The following is a 24166-nucleotide window of genomic DNA, read 5'->3' on the forward strand; positions in this document are numbered from 1 at the left end:
CAGCATCCCTCCCACTCTGCCGCCGGTTGTAAGCGTGCATGTAATTATGCCTCCATCTGCTCCACTCTGCTGTTTCCTACCTCTGAGGCAGAGGAAGGTGAGGAAGTCCTCCGTCTTGGGCTTGCGCCTGGACAGGTCCTGGATGGAGGAGGACAGCGATGATGAGGAGAGCGATGAGAGGGATGTGGATGGCACAGTGGCCAGGCCAGTGTTCAGGCTGCCTGGGTCGGCCACTTTGACGGGCGTAGTGCTGGGTGAGTTGGGCTGCGACTGGGCAAACTTCCGCTGAGCCTGGAGCCGAGGTCTGTGTAGGAAAAAAAACAACAAAATTAACACTTTATTCACATGGAGATAAATGTATTATATTACAATTAGAAATGTGAAAAACTCTCACACACACAGAAGTTATCAGAAATTTAACCCAGTGTAGCTACAGCAGATTGTGTATATCCAGAATGTCATTTGACCCAATGCAACTCAGCAAAAGGCAAAGTAGTCTGAAGTTGATTAAAATCACAAAGTTGCTCTTTTACATACTTGCACAACCACTCTCTCACTTGACCACTTTCTCATCTTTTTTACTCCCGTGGCCCTATAGCTATTGTCTCACTGTGGAGAGCTGTGCTGAAACACTTACGCTAGAGTGAAGAATTTATTATGCATGTGTGTGCAGGCATCCACACACTCATCTAACGTGGTCATTCAGTAGGTGTGTGGGTGTCTTTGTAAATGACATAAAGCTTCCATCTGCGTAGCCTCAGATACACATAAATGTACATAGTAGTTAATGTTTTAATCATGTTGTCTGTAAGGTAAAGCATGCGCAGTAAGTGGCAGCTGATAACAACCAAATAGATAAGAACCATCTGAACCAACTGCTGCCAGAGAACAACTTTTTCTTCATTTCCTCTATCTTTCTGTCTCTTAATTTTTCCCCTCTTTTACTTCGGTCTCTTCCTCACTTTTCCGCCATTTTATTTTCCCGCTTCAGCCTCTACAACTGTGCTTGCTTTCCTCTGTGGTGCACAAAGCTTTTGAGATGTCTCTCTCATTTTTCTCTCTGCTTGTCTCTTTTCTCTCTTTATTTCACAGTGTGTGTCAGTGGAGGCGAGGGTAAGAGCAGAATATTAAGAAGTGAATGTCGGAGAGAAAGCAATGGACTGAGCTGTCACGCTGCTTCCTTCATACACAACACACGCACCTCTCTCACATGCACTTATCATGCAGGCACATGCACGTGCACACACAAACCAATTGGGGGCCACGTGCACCAGCGGGCGGCCTCAATCGATTAGCGCTGCTGGTGTGTCTGCCTATGTGTGTGTGAGAGCATGAGCTACGCTATAAATGTTGAGGAGTAGTGATAGAAGCAATGTGATATCCTGGTATTATTTGTCAATTTGTTGCGGACCGGACTGAGGTAAGGGAAGATAGGATCATGTCTGGAGAACACCCACAATGCATTTGGCGCAGCCACTGAAAGGTGCAGAGCTCCGATTACACTCCAATCAGAGAACAGCGCAGAGTCAAAACGTGTCAATTTCCTGCCCTGACATGGGTGTAAGCTCGATATGTGAGAAATTGAGAGATGATTGCTCACACATTGCCAAAGTCCTACATTTAAAAAACAAGGTGGGAGAACAACTGTTTGCAGTTCATTTAGCATCAAACATTTAGTAAACAAAATGATTAGGTTGGCTTTTTATGAGCTGGAATTCAACATCACACAACAGTGAATCTATCATACTCAGACAAAATTGACAAAACATATACAAAATACAGACTTTTAAAGTCCAAATAAATAAGAAAACTAATTTCCTGAAAGACAGGATATCATAAAGGTTCCATATTTCAACATTTAGTTAAAAGCTCGGTACATACATGAGGTAGCGTTATCCCCCGATATTACAGAACAAAGAATATGACGATTCAATAGGCAAAAAAAGAGCAGGATTATTCAGTTGGCAAAACAGCACAATGGGGACAGGTGTCATTTCACACAAGGCTGTGATCTACTCGCAAAATATGGAGGAAAAAAAAACAGCAGGGCAGCAGGCCAAAACAGAGCACAACCGAAGAATGGAAGACAAAAAGAAAGAAAAAGTAAGCAATGAAGCAGAAAGCGGAGTCGCTCTGGTTGCCAACCAGTTTAGATTAAAGGTATAGTAATACAGCATGGTAAAATAAAGGAAGAAAAGGTACATAGTATAAGAATAGTCAGGATAAACAGAGAAAGGCATATGGAAAAGCAAAGGGATCAGAAAAGCAATTAAAAACTAAGATGTAGAGAATGAAGCACTGAAAACAAATCAAACACACTCCAGGGTAGATGGAGAAGAAAAGTTTGATATACAGGGGTGCAGGGAATACTGACAGAAGTACGGTGAGGGATGAAGCCAGAAAGTGAGATGAAGTGATATAGAAGAGAGGAGAACACGAAGAAGAGAGGCTGTAATCAGGGAGGTTTGCGTGACTGTAGGAGCTGAAACTTTAAAGTGTGAGAGATGAAGACAAGGAAGGAAGAAGGGAAGGAATGACATGCAGTACAGAAAATGATTATGTGGCTACAGTCTATGTGTATATATATATATATTACATAGAAATATATTTTGTAGATGAGCACAGTTTATGAGCTTGTTTATGACAATTTTATTTTATAAGATAAAAAGCAGCAAATTAACATAATAAAAGTTGACACTGCTTTTATTTGAGCCAGATTTCTTTGCTTGACAAGAATCAACTTAATCTGTTTGCTGCTACCCATTCCAGTTGTCCAAACTCAGCATGTTTCCATCTCTTGTTTTAAATCACGTACAGTGTAACTATTATACTGAGCAGAGCTGCTTATTAAAGCCCCTGTGGAGGTTACATCCACTCAACTGTGTTTTACAGCAATAAAACTTCAAAAATTGTGAACAAAAATAATGAAATCCGCTTTAAAGAGAGAGAGGGGAATAACTGACATGCACAAAAAAGATCAACAGGGAGTATAACAACATAAGCACAATCAACTCAGCGAAAGAATGAGGACAGAGACAGATGTGTTACTAAAGCGATGTGCTTACTACATCCTGTCGAGACAGTCAACCATAGCCTCTTTAGACGAACCCCATGTTTTCCTCGACTGATCCACTGTTATCTGTTACCTATTAACCAGCATGGGAGACTTGCTGCAGGGCCTTTTCCCAAAGTCTCACTGAAGATACATACAGGTAATTCTCTAGTAATTGGACTAACCTCTATTTATGTACATTTTTATATGCAATGTCAGTTCTCATCTCCTTTCCCTTTTTAATGTTATTGTTGCTAACAACAGAGCCATGGCTAATAAAAAGGTAATAAAAACAGATCTGCTTCACTGATGATCTGATAATGCAGGGTTTGGCAGAGAATATAGATAAATAAAACCACTAGGCACCTTATTTTTGCAATTCCTGTAACAAGCAATTATTTAAAAGATGACAGACACCTCTTTTCTTTGAAAACAAGTACTCAGGGGCAAAACAGGATTAGTGTTATTATCGCTACTGAGGTGCCAGAAAATTAGGGCATGAAAAACAATTAGAGTAACATTTATTTAACAAATTCAACCTATTTTCCTCCTGAAATTACGGAATGTCCCCAAAGTTTTGCCAATAATGCCGATGCTGAATCACATCTGTTTATAGGAATAACAGATGAGGAGACAATCAAGCATGCGTGAGAAAGGCACCGACATAGCAGACACACACTCAACCACACACACAAGAGTTCAAAGGACCAGGTACAGTAAATACGGGAAATTAGCATGGGAACAATTTGCAATGACATGACTGTTTTTGTAAGTGCTGCCACTGCGCTAAGGGCTGAGTGGTAACATGAGCCCCTGATTTAGACCTCCGTCTGCCCAGAGGAGGGCTGCTCTCTGTGTGTTCGTGTGTGCATGTGTGTGTGTGTAAAAGCGTGGGTACACCGTGTTCCCAAGCGTGTAGAGCTATAGAATACTCATTGGTATGGTGCGACAGTGGGAAAGTGAGGCTTATGCAAGTTAAAAATTAGTCTGATTGCCCTGATTGAAGGAGAATGAGACGAGAGCCGGAGAGACACAGTGAAAGGGAAAAAAGAGGAGACTCAGATCCAATAGCAGGAGAAAAAGCAAAGAGATTACAGCAGGATGTCCCCATTCATCCCTTTCTAATCCACCTATCATCCATCCCTTCCTCCCTCCATTCCTTCCTGCTACCCCCCAGCCATCCACCCTTCAAACGGCTGCTCTAATGTCTAATATTACACATGCCATCGTAGGCGCGAGAGCATTGATTATCTCTGAGAGAGGCAGAGTGAGAAAATTTGACGACCCTGTCAGCCAGCAATCCCGGCGAAGGAAGACGAAACGGAGGAAGAAGAAAGGAAGAGAATAAGGGGCCATTTGTGAGTTCCTGCTCACATATGAAATGAAGTGAGATGAAGAATAGGGAGAAAGCGGTGATGATGAGAAGGGAGAGGCTGGGACATGGAGGAAGATGAAAAACAGCTACAATGTGTTTTACTCGGCCAAAAGCACAACCCTGTGTGTTCAGGCTGTACAGCTGTCGACGGTAGACACAGATCATACATGCACATGGACCCTGTCAATCAACGCTGGTTTCAGCTCTCTTCTCCAGTCTCCATTTTATCAATATCATTCCAGCGACAGCCATTTCCATGAGAACTGCAGAGATGGTTGGACTTCTCCATGTGGTCGTACTAGGAGGGTGTTGGCAAGAATCCACCCTGCTGAAGTGACACTGAGCAGGAGGCTGTCAAAACTTCAGGGGCGTTGATCAGTAACTGCCCCTTGTCTCTTACATCTGCCAGCAGAGGAAAGCCAGCAAAAACTGAAATCCTGTTTCACACTTAGTCAATAACTCAGGAACCCTCAGTGTGGGAGAAGAGTATCACAAACACAAACCTCCAGCCTCAGCTGGCTCCTGAAACCAGTTTACTGTCAGCCAAAGCACATCAGCAGGGTGCAGAGTGCAGCAAACTAGATGACTAAGCACATGTGCATGTTTGTTTTTGGGGAACTGACAACAACTGTTTTATTAAACTGCATACCAGCTCATTCGTGCATAAAAGACTTTTAATCGATGCAGAATAAAATATGTTGAATGTCAATTAAGCAGGACTGATTGTTTAAGAAGTGGTCTTCCATGCATGTTTGATTTATTAAATAAGCTGTTGGCTCAGCATCTTTCATTTCTTTATTAAATATTGATGAAGTCCAATATGTGCAAGTCGCCCACAAGTGATACATAATTTTAGCAACAGGACAGGGGCGAAGAAGAGACCCAAACAGTCTGGGGATTTGAAGTAAACTACAAGTCACGGATGTTTTCATCGCCTGAGCTTGAGAAAACATTTGTCTTTGGCATTTGTATTAATGAGTGAACTCAAGCTTGAAACAAGCAACCAACACCAGATACCAAGCCTGTTTGGGATTCTGAAGTTAAACCTGAAGCCAGCACTCAGGTTTCAGTTAAATCTCACAACTATACCATGATTTTTAGCAACATTTAAAGCCAGGTTCCACTTTCAGCTGCAAGTTCTCCATATTTCGCCAAATATAGAATCAGAGCTAAATCCCTTAATGAAATAGTGGATAGAATGACACGCTGAGTGATTGAGCAGCTTAACGTGAGAAGACTTTTAATGGCATGTGTGTCTGTGGATGTGAGGTCACATACTGTACACTGTGTCCCGTGTAGCCGATGCCTGGGTCCTCCACAGTGGAGACTTGGCTGCTATGTGTGGCAGTCGCCGTGTGGTTTGGTTTCAGACCTTTGCTGTACCACTGTAACCAGATATTTGGATAAGGCCGGTGAGGGGAACATGAGCTGGTAGAGTCCCTGAGTTGATTTGTGCACTTTCAAGCACCTTGCTCTCTTAGCACTGTGAAGTTCCTTTTCGATGCAAGTAGTCACCAGTGATGTAAAAATTCACTATTTATTCCAAAACAATCGTGGACACAGACAGAAACTAAGGCAAACGGCAAGAAAAAAGCTTTTCAAAAATGCAATTATGTGCATACCAGCCAAGAAAAACAATTAGAATCTCACTTATTTCTAAGCAAAAGCAACCTTAAAGCTATGTAAGACATTGAAAATTGGATTACTTCTGTTTTTCACAAGAAAATGCCACATCTGAGTCAAGGAGAGTCTTGAGTGCGTCCACAGTGGGCCCAAGGTTTGATAGATATTGGCATGAGGCTGGGCTACAGTCAGACTTTGTATTCCCTCCCATGGTAAAGGTTATAGTTTGAGGAGAAGAGCAATGATCCAGAGTCTGTACCTTAGGGGCTGTATTAATTGGCTCCAGATGGTCCACATGGTCCTGATAAAATACTACCTCAGTGCAGCTGGCTCTGTGAGAGCATGTGTGTGTTAGCAAATGTGTGTCTGACTCTTTTTTGTCCACATAAGAGCAACACAAATGTACAGATTGAAAAGCATACGAATGTTTACATGTAATGATTAATCTTCACAATGTGTGTGCAATTGGTGTCGTTGTCTGCTCTTATGCAAGTTTATTTCTGTGGGTGTTTGTGTGTCTGCCAGTCTGTTCAGATCGAACCCATCAGCAGGCAAGTGAGTTGTTGAGATAAGTGTATGCACAATTTTTTAAGCCCCGAAGATTTTTCTTAGGCGATAAAATGGAGATGCTGAAAGCAGTGATCACACTGTAATTGACACCATGTGCACGTGTGAATAGAACCACGAAAGCATGAAAGAAACAAAGCTCCACAGCAACTATGTTTAGGAATGGATACCAAACCTCTCCCTTATTACATACAACAAACTGAAGCGCTTTTAGTTCTACACATAAATTGGAGAATGTGTGTATCCAGTGAAAAACATGAACGTCCTGGATTTGACAGATGTTCCTTTTTAGCCTAAATGGAGCAACTACCAGTGCTGAAAATGCACACTGATATATTCAACTTGAGCCCGTAAAACCTTTTGTAGTTTCCCCAATACAAACCCTAAAATGGATGATGAGTGTCCAGAGTAAACACTCCTAAGTGAACACTCACTTAACTCAATGTGTTTATTGCTTTTCTGTCTCCCTGCATTTAGAAGAGGGATGGTACCGCAGTGAGCTGACCCGCCAACCCTGTGACCTTCACATATGCAAACAGCCCACCCATAGGCCCGCGGTCACATATACACTGAGCATGTGCATGTAAATAAACACAATCATTAGTCAGCAAGCTGGGGCTGCCAGGAGGACAAATATGTAAACAGAAGTCCACTAACTATTCTCTTTATCAGACTAAAAATACAAACAGTAGTTCACTCGGAGATGCCATAATAAGCAGGGTAGTGATGTATATAGCAGCATATGGTTTGTAATGTTTAACTGCTTTGCACTGACATCAAGATAAATGCATGAATGTGTTATTCAGAGAGAGAGAGAGAGAGAGAGAGAGAGAGAGAGAGAGAGAGAGAGAGAGAGAGAGAGAGAGAGCGAGAGAGAGAGAGAGCGAGAGAGAGAGAGAGAGAGCGAGAGAGAGAGAGAGAGAGAGAGAGAGAGAGAGAGAGAGTCCCAGTTGAGCGGTGACAGCTATATGCTTCAAGCAGTCACAATAAAGCTGATATTCATTTGAGATAAAAGATTTAGCGGTGCCTGCGTGCACATTTAAATATAACCTTGCCCCCCCTTCCCACCAGCAGCCCCCATTTTGGTGGGGTGGGGGAGTGTAATGATGAGAGGGGAGATGGCGTGATAGGCAGATGTGCAGAGAAAAGACATCTTGACAATAGATTAAGCTAAGCTGTATCTGTGTGAATATATAAATGCTATATTAGGTCAGATGGAAGTCACCCATTGTCCCCTTTGTCGCTTAAAAAATGCTAATGTACAAGTGATGCTACACTTGAGCTAAATGCCGCTAAAAGAACCACCTTGGAAAAAAAACAAAAACAGAGATTCACACCGACGTATCCCAAGACAAAAAATAAAAAAGTTCTTCTTTTGATTGTAGCCACAAAGAAAAGATGGAGCACTGTACTTAAATGCAACCTTTGTTAGCAGTCAAGGTCCACAGCTCCAGGCTTTTTGCCAATCCCCCTTCCTCAACCCTATGACCTCTGACCTTGTAGTCCACCTTAAATCACCCATGGGAGGGGCTGACCACTGCCAGGTTGGGTCAATAAATATCAGAGCTGTTGTTGTTTGTGCTGAGCAATCAGTCTAATTAACCCTGAGTCACATATGTAGACCTTCAGAGACTGAGTGGATTCACTTGGGACCAGAGACACCCTCATGAAAGATTATAAAAAGACTGAAAGAGAAGTATTTATGTATTTCTTGTACGTTTTCTTTGGAAGGCAGATTTGTCTTTGATTTTCAAGGTTTCCAGACAAGGACATCTTGCTATCCTGTTGTGCAACTATCAAAACAACCAAACAGACAGATGCAAAAGAAACGGAGGCACACATGTACAAGCACAGTGATATAAAAGATAAATACAAACACACACACACACAGACAGATTGTTTCTGAATGATCAGTCTTTCACCTGCGCATTTACAGTTGAGACAAAACTCTCAGGTTGAGACGACAAGGCTGATACAGCCAGTAGGCCTCAGCGCTCTACAGCACAACACCTCTTGGTAGACATTTGAAATAGTTTATGCTTTTCAAGTACAACCTCCAACTGAGCCCCTGGCTTTCATAGCACAGCAAGGTGTGCGGTGCCTGCCTTTACTTGAAAATGTGTGTTTTCTGAATGTTACTGATATATATATATCTTCATGTACAAGGTTATGCTTCTCATTTGAGGATCTCTTCTTATTTTTATCAAATCATACACTGCTTTTAATATACTGATATCAAGCAGCTACTCAAACTTGCTGCAGTCTGCTGAGACATCGTAACATCTTGGCTTCAAACAGACATATCGGCAGCTCGGTAAAGTACTTTATGACACAAAGATGGCAGCTTCAATTGCAGTGGATTTAAAAATAACAACGTACAGTAAATCCCACGAAGCATTTAGATTATGCTGTGTTATGCTATAAGGAACACCATGCAAACCAGCTTTTATAATTTGATCTATGCTACAATCACACTGGTATTTGACAGTGATTATGGGAGCGAGGTTGTGTGCCGAGTGACATTATTCACTGTGGCGGATGGTTAATACTCCTTCACCCTGCCATTTTCCGGTGGCACAGAAGGCTTTCATAAAGCCGCAGCAAGGCAGCGACAATGAGAGGAGAGTTTTAGGAGATTCTGAAGACTGACATGCAGGGTGAGTCACCAGCAGAGAATAAGGGGAGACGAAAAAACAAAACGAGACCATTTATAACAGCACAGGACTAAGCTCTGACACAGTATTTACTGGTGTTTCAAAGACAAACAGACACCATTTTGCAGAAAAAAAACAGAGCTCAGTTGACTAAATGTCCAGCTTTGCTTCACATATCTACCCACGAATATTTGGTGAATGTACAGCAGCATCACTGTAGCTGAGTTAGCTGGGTTTAAGTTTGTTCGTGTCAGGATTCCACTTTGTATTAATCTATCCATTAGGTGTTAGCAGTGCAGCAAGTAGGTTACTTCACAATAACATCTAAAACAAATCAATAGACACATTAGGGCCCTCTATTAAAACACACCCACAGTGTGTGTGCAGGCCTGCGCGCACATGCATGTAATCCCTCATAAATGGAAACGGTGATTATGCATTACTGACAAGAGTCATTGGTTATGCTAGACAAGACAAGTACGTGTGTGCGTGTGTGCCTGTGTGTGTGTGTACACACTTGGCATTCATTAAGTCGAAACAAAACAAGCGGCAGCAGCTGAGTGTGTGTCTTGGCTGAGACAACAGAGAGAACAGATTCAAAGAGAGCCAAAAGTGGGGTTCAGTAAAAAGAGGCAGAGGAGGAAAAAAAGAAAAGTGGAACAGAAAAGAGCGAGACAACGCAGAAATTAAGTTAAGAAGGCTGTCTAAGAGGGGTACTCAACTTGTGATCCACACACTCACGCTCTGTTCACACTTTTGCAGAGCTTCATAAGTTTGTATTCACTTTCACACACAGACGAACTACTAGCGGAATTGCTGCAGGCAATGCGGTGAAAACTTCAGCATTAACCAAATGAACATCTTGATCTAATTCTTCTGGTTCCAAAACTCTTAAATCACGTCAGAATGCGCTCAAGACTTTAGAGGGTAGAGAAAACTAGCAGATTGACGATGTTTAACATAATTGTGAAGACTGGCATCCTACCTACATGACCCACTGTATACAGAATCAAACCACAAAAATGTCCTCATCCTTTAAAAAGAAACCACACTGGAAGTCTGTTTTGATTGTATCCTGTCGGCACAGTTATACAAAATGAAAATACTCATTTAATTCAGGACTGTACCACATATGTGAGATACTGACAAAGTGTGAAAAAACATGACAGCTTATTGGAGAAGAAACTCCAGTAAGAGCAGTAAGTTGTACAGCTGAGCTCATGACTTTTTTCATGGGTAACACAAAAACCTGAAACAAGAGCCTGCTTTGGGAATTGTCTTGATTAGCTGCAGGTAAATGCACAGGAAGCCACTTTGTCAACCTGATTCAAATGCAGGAGAGGAAAAGAAGTGAGGGAATATAAGTAGGTCAGTAAACCGTGGCTTTGGTGAGATTGTGCTGGGCTGTGAACGCAAGTGTGTGTGTGCACGGCCCAAGCTTGGCAAGGGGAACCCCATTTGGAGAATATGGTCATGCTGGTAAGAGAGGGCTACAATGAGTTGGCATGTTTGAAGGGATGTGCTGCCAGTCTCTCCACCAATCTCAGGAGCATGGGAAGGCAAACACAGAGTTGATCTCAAAGACTTCTAAAGGGGGCCGCTTCCTGCCAAAAATCACTCGCACCTGTCCTTCTGTCTCTGCCTCTCTTCCTATTGCTCTCCCTCTGCTGCTCCACCCAGTCTTTCTCTCTCTGTCTGTGCTCGATCCCTTCATCCTCGCCCTCCTCAAACTTTTTGTTCGCTCAAAATTGGAACCAGTTACGCCACTGCTCCTCCCTTCTGTTTCTGCCGGTGCCAGGTGTAAAAGCTCCTGGCATCATCACAGTTAGTCCTGTTTAGGAACTGTGCGGGGCAGCCACGCCAGGGCACCGGAGTCATCCTTCATAAAGTACAGACACACAAGAGTGCAAAATAACCTGCTTTTTTTAAGATGCATTGCCAAGTATTGGCTAGGCTTGTGTGTCATTAGCATCAGATAGAAAGCTTTTCTCCATTCAGGTTTACTGTGTGTGTGTGTGTGTGTGTGTGTGTGTGTGTGTGTGTGTGTGTGTGTGTGTGTGTGTGTGTGTGTGTGTGTGTGTGTGTGTGTGTGTGTGTGTGTGTGTGTGTGTGTGTGTGTGTGTGTGTGTGTGTGTGTGTGTGTGTGTGTGTGTGGTGAACTAATGAAAACCACAGAGCAGCCTGGCCTCTGACTGAACTCCACTCGCAGAGCACCAGAGGCCATAAGAGCAAGAGGAAGTAAAAAAACTGAGTGTATCTTTGTTACACCTCATTCCTTCAGTCCTTTCTTTCTCGCTTAAGAGAAGAGTGTTCACGCTTTACAATAATTTAAGCCACATGATCGCTCTGTTTCAATGCAACACTTTCTGTTGTTCAATCAAGCAATCCATGCTACAATTCTCTCACTACATAATTCAGTTTTACTCTGACTAAGACCAAGTGCTGCAACAACTTTCAAGTTTTCTTCCTGTCGTGCACTTTTTTCATTTCACAGTCAAGGCTGTGTCATTTTTTATCCATTCTACAGTCTAAAAACCCCTTTGTAGGCGAGTTTTAGTCTGGAAACAGCCTGTAATATCAGTTGGTGCAGGGCCCACCTGTTCCAAACCCAGGTAGATGAAAGCTTGTAATGACCAAGCTGAGATTTTGAGGTTACAGTATCGAATGACAGCTCAGAGGACTTGGGCAGGTGCTTGACATGCAGTGAATGGAGCCTGTATGGGCTGCTCATTACAGAAGGACATCTGCTGCAGTCCAGCCCCCAGACTCCGCCTCCAGCTTTACACTGATGCTTGGATGCCCTGTCAATGTGTGCGAGGGACCAGGGGCAGAACAAAACCACACACACACAAACACACACACACATACACCTGCCTAGCTGTCTGCTTGAGAAACAAAAATGTAAGAAAAAAAAGCTCATAGCTGCTAAAACAAAAATATAAGAATGAATGTATCAGCGCATTGTGTAAGGTGTAGTCTGTATGAGTGCACGTGTTGTTGAGCTCAGAGGCATAGATCAGCTATTTTAAACCTGCTGGACACTCTATAGAGCATAATTTAGCGTAAATCAGAATTTCCAGCTTGTGATCTTATAGCTGTTTTCATGCGGGATGCGTTAAAAGCATCACATTCTCCAAAGATCATTAATACATCATTTTCTGAGAACATTTGTCTAAGAGAGGAGTATTTTGTAACAATCTCTGAAAATGACTATTTTTTGCCGACATAATCAGTTTCAATAATTCACGCATTACATAAATGCCTTCATAAAAAAATTAAAACGGCTGTAAATTAACAGCCTATTGTGCTCTGCAACAACTTCAGTGCTTAAACGATTAATTTGGAAATGCATGACAACATTCTTTAAAGTGGCTAATTATAAATGGCTGAAATTGCATTTGCATTAAACGATTGAAGGAGGGTTGTCCTCATTAAAGAAGCTCAGCACTCTTTAAATGGTTCTACTATTTATATCATTTTCAGTTTAAAACCGAAGGCAACTTGCTCTTCTCTAAACATTTTACTGCAAACACTTGAAGAGGGAAAAATAGAAGCAGCAAGTCAGGAAGAAGAAAAGAAAATATGACAAAGAGAGTGCACAGAGTAAGTTTATAAATCACTGCAATGAACAATGCTGCACCGAAACATTTTGAATCGATTTTCCCAGGGATGTTGTAACAGAGGATACATGTGAGGCATGGGGAGAGAGAGCGAATAAATTACAGAAAGAAAAAAAGAACGGATGAGGGAAAAGAGGAAGATGAAACATGTGTGTGTAAAACAAGAGAGCTTGAAAGCAGCTGGTATCATGTGGCAACTTATGAAAGAGCTTAGGAAAGTCATCACAACTCAGCTGCATACAATTTACATCATGTGTGCCAAAGTTTCTCACACATTCACACTCACAGTATCAGCGGTAGCAGTTTTTGGTACCAACTCACATGTACAGACAGCAGCGGGCTCACATTTCTACGCTGATACAAGACTCAGGGCTCTGCAAAGCTCTTTATAACCCAGTGACACAGAAACAGGATTAGGGAGCGGGCATGCACACACATAAACCCACACACACACACAAACTCACCTCTTCTTTGCAGGACTGTCCTCAGAGTACTCGCCGCTCCCATCCAGGCCCTGAGAGCGCAAGGATCCATCTTCTTTGTGGCTGCCTTTTGACCCCGAGCCGTTCAGCTGCCCATTGGCTAAGGAACCTAAAAACACACACAAAAAAACATATTTACCAACCAGTTGTTTGGAAACTTTCCACATATCTCACACGGTTCTCTGTCAATTAGCCATTCCTGAAGCTAATACTGTTTAAAATATGTCTCCCGTCTTTTGGGAATAAACTGTGTTTTCATCTGACAGTGTTAAATAAAGCCTTCTATTTTTTCTTTGACTTCATAGAGTGGAGAGGCCTGAATACAGACTAGATACCTCTTTTGATAACACTATGGTAGTTTTGCTTTACAGTACAGTTTAGAGATGTGGAAAAGGCAAAAAAAAATAAAAAAAAATGAAAAGGGAATATTCAGTCGAACATACAACATACTGTACAAATATATCGAGCTGCTGAGCCAAACAGTCAATGTTGTTGTTGTCCAGCAAATTTGAAGTGACAAACTCACACACACTCCTTAACCCTCCTGTTGTCCTCATTTATAGGCACCAAAAAATATTATTTCCTTCTCTGAAAAATCCAAAAACTCAGCAAAAAAAATTCCCCAAATTTCTGAAAATTTGCAAAAACTTCAAGAAGAAAATTCCAATAATTCCTTAAAAATTTCCCCTAAAACTTTTATTAAAAAAAAAAAATCCCCCAAATTTGGCAAGAAAATTCTTGTAAATGTTTTCAAAAAAACATTAGTAAATATTAGTAAAAATCTTCAAATTTTTTAAAAAACTATCTAAAGTGATTACATATATATCAGTAAAACTTCTAATATTCTCTGAAGAACATTCACATAAAAATCTGCCAAAATCCAGCAAAATTTGCTGGATTTTGGCAGATTTTTATGTGAATGTTCTTAAGAAACATCTTTGGCATTTATTTTTTTCCACCAAAAAATGTTCAAAGACTTCCCAGAATTGTTGAAAATGTGGACATCAGAAGTTTCAATGTGAATTTTCTTTTTTTTTTTTTTCAATTTTGACCCAAAAGGACAACACAAATGTTAAAATCACACATTGCCACATCTATCACAGCACCGTGGGCGCCGTTTTGGACAGAAAGGAAAGTTATTCATTCATTTTCCTATTCATATTTTCCCTTGCCAAATGCAGCTGTTGTTGTCTGCTGACATACATGATGTGCGCCCTCTGACAAGGAATTTTAAAAAAAAAAAAACAAGCCCAAGGCAGTGAGAGAAACGGACAGCTATTGCATTGCTTGACAATCTTAGCGCGCCCAATTGACAGAGCCCTAATTAAATATTTAGTGAGCAACTCACACAAACAAAATAAGCCCCCAGATAGATTCTGAAATCAAAAGCAGCAACGGGCACCAAGAATTCAAATCAGGTCAAACAGAGGAGTGGAAGTCAATGGTAATTAAGGGAGACAACCAAATTAAATAGATATCACAAGGCTTGATTTCCTCACGGGCAGAACTCGCAATTCTTGAAACGTGTCATACAGGCCTGTCTGATTCAACAACAGAGCATGAATGAGCAAACTTAGTGGAGAAACAACAGGGAGAGTTTGGAGTTTCTCAAGGTTATTAAAAAGGAATAACGCAGGAGCTGCCAAGAATTCCATAACCAACTGGAGACCGAGGGGCAGCAACATGTTTAAAATTGTAGGGCCCTTGCCAACTCAACTGTGACTTTGCTGGGCTGAAAACTGGAGATTTTTATCTGTGAGTGAGCAATGCAGCAATCAAACGTTTGAAGCTGACAACAATTTATGACATTTTACCTCTTTCGACCTGTTTTGACAAGTGTTTGTGCCTGACTGGACTTTGGTGTGGCAGGTTGTTAAATTATTCATGCTCAGCAGTGATGACTCACCAATCATTCAAGCTCTCAGTGGTTTGTTTAAGCAGCAACTCAAACTCTTTCATTCACCAACACCTTCCCACCAGCATGTCATTTTCTCATTGGTTTAGTAACTAAGTTCTGTCTTCCCAGCACACCCAGTGAAATTCCATTTGACTGATGAGTTAGAGGAATGTGCCACTCACACAACGCGGCAAACTCCTAATAGTCGGTGTCAGAAAGAAAACAAATTAAGAGAATTATGACAGTGGAGCACGGGTTAAGATAAGTGGCAACTTCAATGATATCCTGCTAGCGAAGACGCTACTGTTGAACAAGTCCGGGCACTGTGTCATCTGAGAAAGATGGGATGGGGAGGAGTAGTGAGATCAAATGACAATGTAGGAGACAGGTTGAAGATGAGTGATTGTGAAGCAGGTACAAGCAGTTTTCAAACATATGATTTAACTGAGATTTCTAAATGTGCTTTGGGCTGAATGAGCGCACACACAGTCGCACTTTCTCATTACTGCATAAACACACGGGAAGTTAAGTTTGCTCGCACACGACGGGCAGGTCAGCACCTGAATGCGGAGGTACAGTCATCAGGCACAATGTTGCGGTCAGAAAGTTAAAAAGAGCCGGCATGATGAGTAAGCTTGTTGCATTGCTGGCAACGGCTTATGTTGGTGTTGGAGAGCCTCTAAGTCTATAGGCCAGGGGTGAATCACTGCCTTACAATGCCTTGGTTTGCACGAAAGGCTTACATCCGTATGCCCTTAATGAATAAAGAGTTTCGCTTAAATTCCTTTGAAGTTTCCCTTTCAAGCCAAAGTCACCAAAAGAAGAAAACAACTCATATGGCAACAGAGAATTCAATGAAGCTCTAATTCTTTCATTTTTTTATGGGCACATTCCAAGTTTGTGACATTTCAGAACTTAATATGCGATCATGAAAGGAAATAAAGTAAAATAGAGAAATTTTGCTGATTAAAACTGATTCAAAAATGGTACAAAAGAAGTACAACTTCTGGACAATATTTTGTCAATGAAACACACCACAAAAAAACAAAAGAACTCATTAACTTTAATTGTGCTCAGAGAATGACTGACGCATAATGTCCCCAAAGAACGCAAACAAACAGGCGAGAGGCCCATTTTTCTAGTCCCTCTTCTTCTCTTTCCCACTCCCTCCCCTCCGTGTATCTCCCCCATTTCTCCAAAGGGTTGTTTGACATATGCTGGTTGCACATGAGTGCCCATCTGAGGGGCAGAGCTGGGAATCTTGGGAAAGCAGAGGACTGGGGATGGGCAAGTGTGGCAGAAAGGCAGGGATCCTGAACTGAAGCTCCTGGAGCAGCGGCAGAGACGCCATCCCAATAGCTGGTCCTATGGGGTGGGGGGGGTGCTAATCAGATTTAGACGTGCTTAACTAAGCCCATCGCCGCGCTACGTTCACCTCGATGTCTCGAGAGAGCGGGAGGGGGTGGACGGAGGTACATAGCATAACATGGAATATCACAGGGCTGAGAGGAGCCTATTAGAGTGAACTGCAGTAATAAGTAGAACTATAGCAGAGTAGTCATACCATGGAAAAGCCAATAATCGGGGGCAGACCTAACCCTACCTTTATAGATTCTTTATTGCACTTATAAACCCAGGCTGTATGTGAAAACGAGTGCAATGCCATATCTAACGGGCAGGGAATCAAATAAAGGCCTTGAATATAGTATAATATATGGTTAAGTGCTTATTTGCTTTTAAGTTTGTAGATATAGTAGGAAGTAATCTGCCTTTTGCCATCCTTCTAAACTATTATCTACAGTTGAAATTATGAAAACTAATACAAAATGTATATGTAGTATCTTTCTCTCTTTAGTAAATAAGCAGTAAAATTTTGTATTATGCCCATTTTTAAAGCAATCCTCTGTCCTTGTTTACGATTAAAATTGCGGGATTAACTAAAAAGAAACAATGGTCAGTTTGATTTGAGGGAAAACCCCTCGTAGCATCCATTTCCAGACATCTTTTCAGAGTAGAAGCACATGCTAAAACTGACTGCCTGGCAAGATGATTCCAAATAACCCCGAATATATTGTTCTTCCTTCTAAAACTGGACCTCACAACGCAGCATGACACTCACCACAAGCCAGAACAAACGCATAAAACAATGTGCAGCTCAGAAACAAGACATCTGCTTTGTGAAATTCAAGGCTATAAATCTAAAGCATCAAAGTCAAAATTGGGATCCTGTAATGGCTTGAGCCTGCAAGGACAGACCAGATGCAATCTCTTTCACTTGATAGGACTTCTGATGTGAATTCTTTGAACTCCTCTGATTTTTCATTATTATCTATATTCCAACTTTTAGCCTTCTCTATGTGCTGGTACACCTTCATCTGCCCTCGTCTTGTCTGGCGATGCTATCATCACAGAGAGAGAGGTCCCACACAGCGCTTCAGACACCACAACTGACACTCCGGCCATGCAAGGGGCTGGCGGCAGGGGAAATACAGACAGATAGCAGAGTGACAGCAGAGTGAGTGCTGAGGGAAAGGGCATGACGTGCATAAAAACGGTAGGAACAGCGAGTCCTGAGACGAGCAGACAGACAGGAAGCGAAAGAGAGGGGACAGTCGGAGGAATGGGTAAACAGGGAGCCCTCTCTTCAGCCCCTCTTGGTATTTGGCGAGCAGCCAGCTCCTCCATCAACAGCACTCAGGGAAATGGAGAGGGAGGAAAGGAAAGGATGGGAGGGGAGACGCACAGAAGAATACGGCGGAGGGAGATGGCGAGGCAGAGACGTAGCTACAAGGATACGGAGAACAGGAGAGGGACGAGTGGGAAACAGGATGGAGGGAAGGGAAGGGAAGGGAGGAAGAATGGAAAATAAGGAGAAGGAGGGAGGACGGGTTTGGGTGACAGATACTGTAGATAGTTAAGACAGATGGGGCAGAGGACAGGAAGGACAAAATGGAAAAGAGGGAGATGGTGAGAAAGAGGGGAGACAGAGACAGATGAAGGAAACAGGAGGGAGAAAAGGGCTTCGGAGAGGGGAGTGTGGGTGTGGAGATACATAATCGAGGAGATTGAGCAGCAGGAGGGAGAGAGGAGACAGGAGCTTGCAGAGAAGGCAGTAACCAGAGTCCTATTGATGTGTAACAAAATCCTGCATCGGGGAGAGACAAACGGAAGGACAAACGGATGGAGGGGAGATATGGAAGAGCAAAAAAAAAAAGGAAGAGGAAGAATGTGGCCGCGGTAGAGTGGGTGAGGGATGCGTGGGTGAATGAGCAGAAGCTGGGATGGAGAAGGGCATAATGTCATTTGTTAAATAATGCAGGGAGCAAACGCGAGAGGCAGGAAGCGTGATGGACACAGAGACGGACTGCTGCCAACAGCGAAAGGTAAAGTGGCAGGGGAGATGGCATGATTGCTGGTTATGGGCAGGGAAAAGGCTGGGTGGGTGGGGAGATAGACTGACACATGCAGCTGAGTGACAGGCTGCCACACCCCCCTCTAAAACAGATAGCCACTGCTGCCACATGGTGACGGAGACGGAAGGAGGAGAGGGAGGCGCTGGAGACGGATGGCGGTCTGTGGGGAGGGAAAGATGGATAGGCAGATGCCTGAGGAGGAGGAAAATGCTGCTTTATAGAGGCTTAGAGCCACGTATTGCTCTGACCTTCAATCAGATGACACCAACTTCTGAAAATGGGGGATATGTATGTTTAAATACACCCAAACACAGAGGACCCTTTCTAGATTAGGTTCAGATTACACAAGAGCTTCAACAAACATTTTCTTGCTATTCTTTCAATGAGAATCAACATATTTTTTAATAATCAAGGTCATTTTAAGCATAAATTGCAAAAAATCTGGAACCAGCTTCTCAAATGTGGAGATTTCCAGCCTATAGTCTTGACAAATGAAAGAAATGCTGGGAAGTACTTTATGTTTTAAACATTTTATGCCATTTTGTTACACAAATAATAAACTGATTAAAATTGCTGGTTGTGCATAACAATCCAAATCCCAAAGATATTGTACTTATGACATCAGACAGAGAAAAGCAATAAAATTTCACATCTGAGAAGCTGAAACAAGCAAATGTTTGCCACTTTTACTCAAACAGCCATCTAATACTACTGTTTCCCTTGATTAATTTTGTGCAGATCATGTAAGCCATTATGCGGCAAATCATTTACATACGACAGTTATCTCTAATCCATCATCTTCTCCAACTCTCCAATATATCTTATCTGATCATTTATATTCGTGCAGGGTCTGACTCTCCAAAATGGCTGAAGGTTTCACAATAGCGTCTGTGTAAGACTTAAAACTGTGGCACATGTCTGGCCCCAACATAAGCCCAGACTCTCTAACCCACAGTCCTCTAAAACAGCAGGGGCTGCCCATTCAGGATGTAGTGCATGCTGAGTGTGATCCTCCAAAATGGCTGACAGTTTCACCACAATGTCTATGCGAGATGGGAAACTGTGCCGCTTGTACAGCCTCCAAAGCCTTGCTAACCCACGGTGCTCTAAAACAGCAGGGCCTGTCTATTCAGCCCGGCTCCCTTTTGTGTCAGCGTGGGCTGCTGTAGTTACCCCCGGTGCGACGGGCCGCCGACGCTTTCTAATGAGTCATTTTTATTCAGGCGATAAGGTCAGCTACCCGCGGTGGCTTAAAAGGCCCTGAGGAGCTCTGGAGTGGCAGCGACGAGATGCCAGACAGACGCATGGAGACGCACTAGCTATAAAAGAAGGGGAGGGGGCACTCGGCACGGAGAGAATAAATAAAGGTGTGAAAAAACATCTAATAAAGAAAACATGACAAAAACGGAGAAGGAGAAAAAAACATTAGGTATAAAAGATAAGCTACATTTCAAAAGAGACTTCCCTCCTTTCTGTCTGCCTGTCTCTCTCTCTGCGTAGCTGCACGACTGGAAGACTGGGCGTGAACTTTCAGAGGCTCTTTTTTCCTCCTGGTTCCTTTTCTTTCGGTGTCTGGGTTGTGTTAATGTCAACTGAGAATAGCTTCTGAGGCACGTGTGAAGTTCAAATCTCTGCTGTTGGCTGGCTGAGAGCTTTTTTTGTGTGGGAGCACCAGTGTCAAACAAAGACATGGTGGCAGCTCAGTTCAAAACAAGCTGTTCATCCCCCTGTGCTCTCACTCTTCTTGCGCTGCTTCAGGTTTACACACCACAACACGCCAACCGTTATTGTAGCCAGCTTCCACCTGGAATTGGATTTCTGTCTAAGTAAGCAATTTCAAGTATTAATTCCTGTCGAGGTTTCTATTAGCCCATGTTTTAATGAGTCCTGACCTCAGGGTGCGTGTAAATGCCCACAGCTAGAAAAGATTAACAACACTTAGACGCATGTTTTCTTGTGTGGGGCACTGTGGAAGGCCTTATCAGAGTACCTCCGCTTGATGCGCAACATTTCAAAAACAAGAGGGGAAATACTTTCAGTTCAAGGGTTCCATTGAGGATGTTACACTGAACCACTGAAGTGAAAGACTGCAACTTGCTATCCACTGACCCACAGTTTAAAGTAAATGAGATTCTTTGATCATCTGCTCAAAGATCATCTGACAAATTTGGCAACTCTGACATTTACTCCACAAAACAGCAGTGCAGCAGTTTCTTTGCTTCTTTCATTTGAGCAAAATACAGTGAAGGTTTTCAACTTGTACCCTGTAAAGAGAGTAATTTTTTGTATCCCTTTAAATTCACTTCTTTATAAAGGTAAATAAGGATCAACAAGTACAGGATCTGAGAAAAGTAGGAAGTTGCTGCAAATTCTGCTAAGTCTAAAATAGTTTTTAGTTTCAATTCACAAAAGCTGTAGATCCAAAAGATCTCAACTTTAAGAACAATTGTGTGTTCAAACTTTGGCTTAATCTGTATTTAGCAGAATCCAGCATTTTTATATTCTTTAAATCATGCTGATTGTTGCTTCTTTTGTTCAGTTAAGCTGCTGTTACATAGCACACCACACAACAACAACAACACACATCAGTGTGGAAATCAGATGAAGAACGGGCAAAGGATGTGGAGGAGGCGACAACGAGGATGTACAAGCTGCATCTCCCTTCTATCAGCGTGGACAATGAAACAGACAGGCTAACAGCTCTGATGAGAAATTAAGGGGACAATGGCAACAGGATTTACTCATTGCTAACATCAGCGGCTTTCAGTAAGGTTAGCCAAACAAGAATGGACCCAAGAGTGACAAGAAAAAAGATGGAGGGTTTGTTTCTTTTAATAACAGGTGGTGCCACTTTGGTCACAGTACCTTAAAGGAACTTTTCGGCACCCTCATATCAAACTGTTAGCTGTGGAGCTAAGTGCATTCTCAGTAGGACATGCCATCTGAGTTGCTGTTTGCATTCCTCCTTCAACTAACATGGCAACTGTGTATGAAATCATCCATTTTATTTGACTTTGCACACTCGTGTTTTCTTGTATTCTTGTATTATAATCTTGTCAGCTTTTAATAACTTTATTATTTTTGACCAACTGTTTAGAAAGCAGCTTCCCAGTGGATATTATTAAAGTAATTATGAAGCAGAAGTAGTTTTTTTTTTTTACAGCTGTGTGTCATTGATTAGAACAAATGTGGTGTCAGTTCGCTTTATTTGCTTTACAAGCAAGCACGAAACTATATAACGGATATCTGCATATACTCATCTGGCATCCTTACCAGTATCTACCCCAGTAAGCACACAAGTGTAAGGTTCCGTTACACAGTAAAACATGTGCACAAAAACTACAAGCATAAAAAACCCTCACCATTGGAGTTTGTGGTTCCATCGCCATCCAGCTGCCGTTTCTGTGCAGTCCTAAACTCCTTCAGGGAGAGGTAAAGCACCTTTCGCATCACCCGCTCCTCCGACCACGGGATCCCATCACTGTCATCCTGTGAAAATACACAGAGAGAAGATGGCTAAGTATAAACTATTACCACAGACAGAAACCATGGGCATGGTTTCCTTCCAACACTTTTACAATTGTTATCTCTGGTTCTGGACTCGTGGGAAAAAAACATTTTCACATAAATGTTGTGAATCCTCATATCTTGTTTCAAAAATAAAATCCAACTTGGAAAAGGAGACAATGAGCTGCAAGTTAATATAGAAAGCATGTTTGCAAGTTGTGCAGCTGTTTGTGATTAGGTTTTTCCTTTGTTTTTGTTGCCTGACAACAGTGCTTCCAGAAAAGTGTGAGCTGAGGTCAAGGTCAGGAAGTGCTCACGGTCGAGTTATGTTGAGATGTCCAGAAAAAAACAAGCTAATGTCAACACGGTCAGTAAATTTTCATAGTTTTCAGCCAAGTTACTCTCGGTACTTTCTATGCAATATGAAAATCCAAAAACTGTCAGGAGAAACATTTGTTCAGCACCCAACTATAGCTGCATGAAGTATTTTAGTAGTCTGAGGAATGTGGAATAAAATGGATGTTTTTTATGTCATGCATTTATCATAATAGCAATAAAATATGGGCAGCAGAAATGTGGTGAAGAAGATGTCATATTGATGTCATTGTGTAAATGCACGAAAAGTTATGTAAACAGGAAATTACAACAAAGTTTTCGTATAAGGAACCCCTCTACATATTGTTTTGGTTGCATCCGCCATTTCTCACTCTATAGTGACATTACCATACCACAACATTAGCATAACATAGCATTAGCTTGCAGCTAGACAGAGGGCAACACATTAGCATAACAATACATAAAGGGCTGCCTCTCCTCACAATGCCATGATAGCAGAGTGTTATAGTGATGAATAGGTAGGAAGCAAATGAAAAAAGCATCATGGGACTGCGAGTTCATGTGTTGCTAATCTCTCCCAGTGAGACGGAGACAAAAGATGTTATTGTCAAAGAGGTCACCAGAAGTCACACACACTCACATACACAAACAGCACATCCTTCTGCGAGACGTGGCCTTTTTCTCCAGTCAGTCTCAATCTGAGCGACAAACGCATGACAGCAGAACGTAAGGCACATCAAAGCTGCTGTTTATTCAAAACACTCTACTGCTCGTATTAAGAGTTTTAACAGCTTATTAGACAAATATTCCACTGCACCGAGCATTGCTAAAAGGGTCTTTAGTGAGTGTCCAACAGCAATAACCATACTTCTCTCCCCCCTTGCTGCCTACACTCATTGCTCCAGCAGCTGTGTTTGATGTCGAACAACGCTAATGACTAAAGGAAATGAGATTAGGACATGAGCAACAACAAAGAGGTATTAATAAATAATGGAAACTGGAAATAGCTTTTCTCTAGTCAAGCCATGGGGCGAGTGGATTTCAGCTGTTGGGTTTGAGAAAAGAAAACACTTTCTGCCTTGATACCAAAAAAAAAAGCTAATATATGCTAATTATTTGAATTAAAAGCCCATTTCTGATCCTGTCGACTCATCCCGGCGAGCACACTTCCTTCTGTCTGAGTCAAATGTAATGTAAGAGGCAGACGTGAAAAGCAACCTGTGTGGGAGCGCAGTGTTCTGATCATCCAGTTGACTCAGATCATTTGAGTTGGCTCGGCTAAGTGGCTGGCGGACACCGCGGTGACATCAGCGCTGGCTGTGCGCATTAAAACTCTCCACCTCAAACAAAAATAATTACACCAAGATGTTTTATCACCGCTGTAATAACAAGATAGCGGTCCCAGCATTCCATTAAAAGCAAATGCACTCTCAGGAAAGAAAAAAGCTAAACAAAAGCAAAAAAACAGCAGAGTTGAGATGACTGTAGTCGAGAGAACACAAAAACTGAGTCTGTGCATCAGCCTGTTTCTCTGTGTTTGTGTGTGTGAAAGAGAGGAAGTTAATATCATCCTAAAATTATGCATTCATCCGCAGTCAGTGAATAGAAAGCCACTGAAAGTATTTTTTTTCACCACTGCT

General features: G+C 42.1%; 1 protein-coding gene and 1 long non-coding RNA gene across 2 annotated transcripts in view; one reads left to right on the forward strand and one right to left on the reverse strand.

The window, feature by feature from the left end:
* Nucleotides 1–24166, reverse strand: part of jarid2b (jumonji, AT rich interactive domain 2b) — a 108774-nt gene that overhangs the window by 37259 nt on the left and 47349 nt on the right. Inside the window, exons 2-4 of the mRNA XM_022210147.2 lie at nucleotides 22046–22172; nucleotides 13356–13482; nucleotides 81–304 (exon numbers count right to left, since the gene is read on the reverse strand). Coding sequence (XP_022065839.1) covers nucleotides 81–304; nucleotides 13356–13482; nucleotides 22046–22172 — 478 coding nt within the window. The remainder of the gene's footprint in view (nucleotides 1–80; nucleotides 305–13355; nucleotides 13483–22045; nucleotides 22173–24166) is intronic.
* Nucleotides 17685–21826, forward strand: LOC127536023 (uncharacterized). The gene is made up of 2 exons (XR_007945015.1): nucleotides 17685–18653; nucleotides 21223–21826. It is a non-coding gene; the product is annotated as an uncharacterized LOC127536023 (long non-coding RNA).

The sequence above is a fragment of the Acanthochromis polyacanthus genome, chromosome 11 (assembly GCF_021347895.1).
Source record: "Acanthochromis polyacanthus isolate Apoly-LR-REF ecotype Palm Island chromosome 11, KAUST_Apoly_ChrSc, whole genome shotgun sequence".
Lineage (NCBI taxonomy): Eukaryota > Metazoa > Chordata > Actinopteri > Pomacentridae > Acanthochromis > Acanthochromis polyacanthus.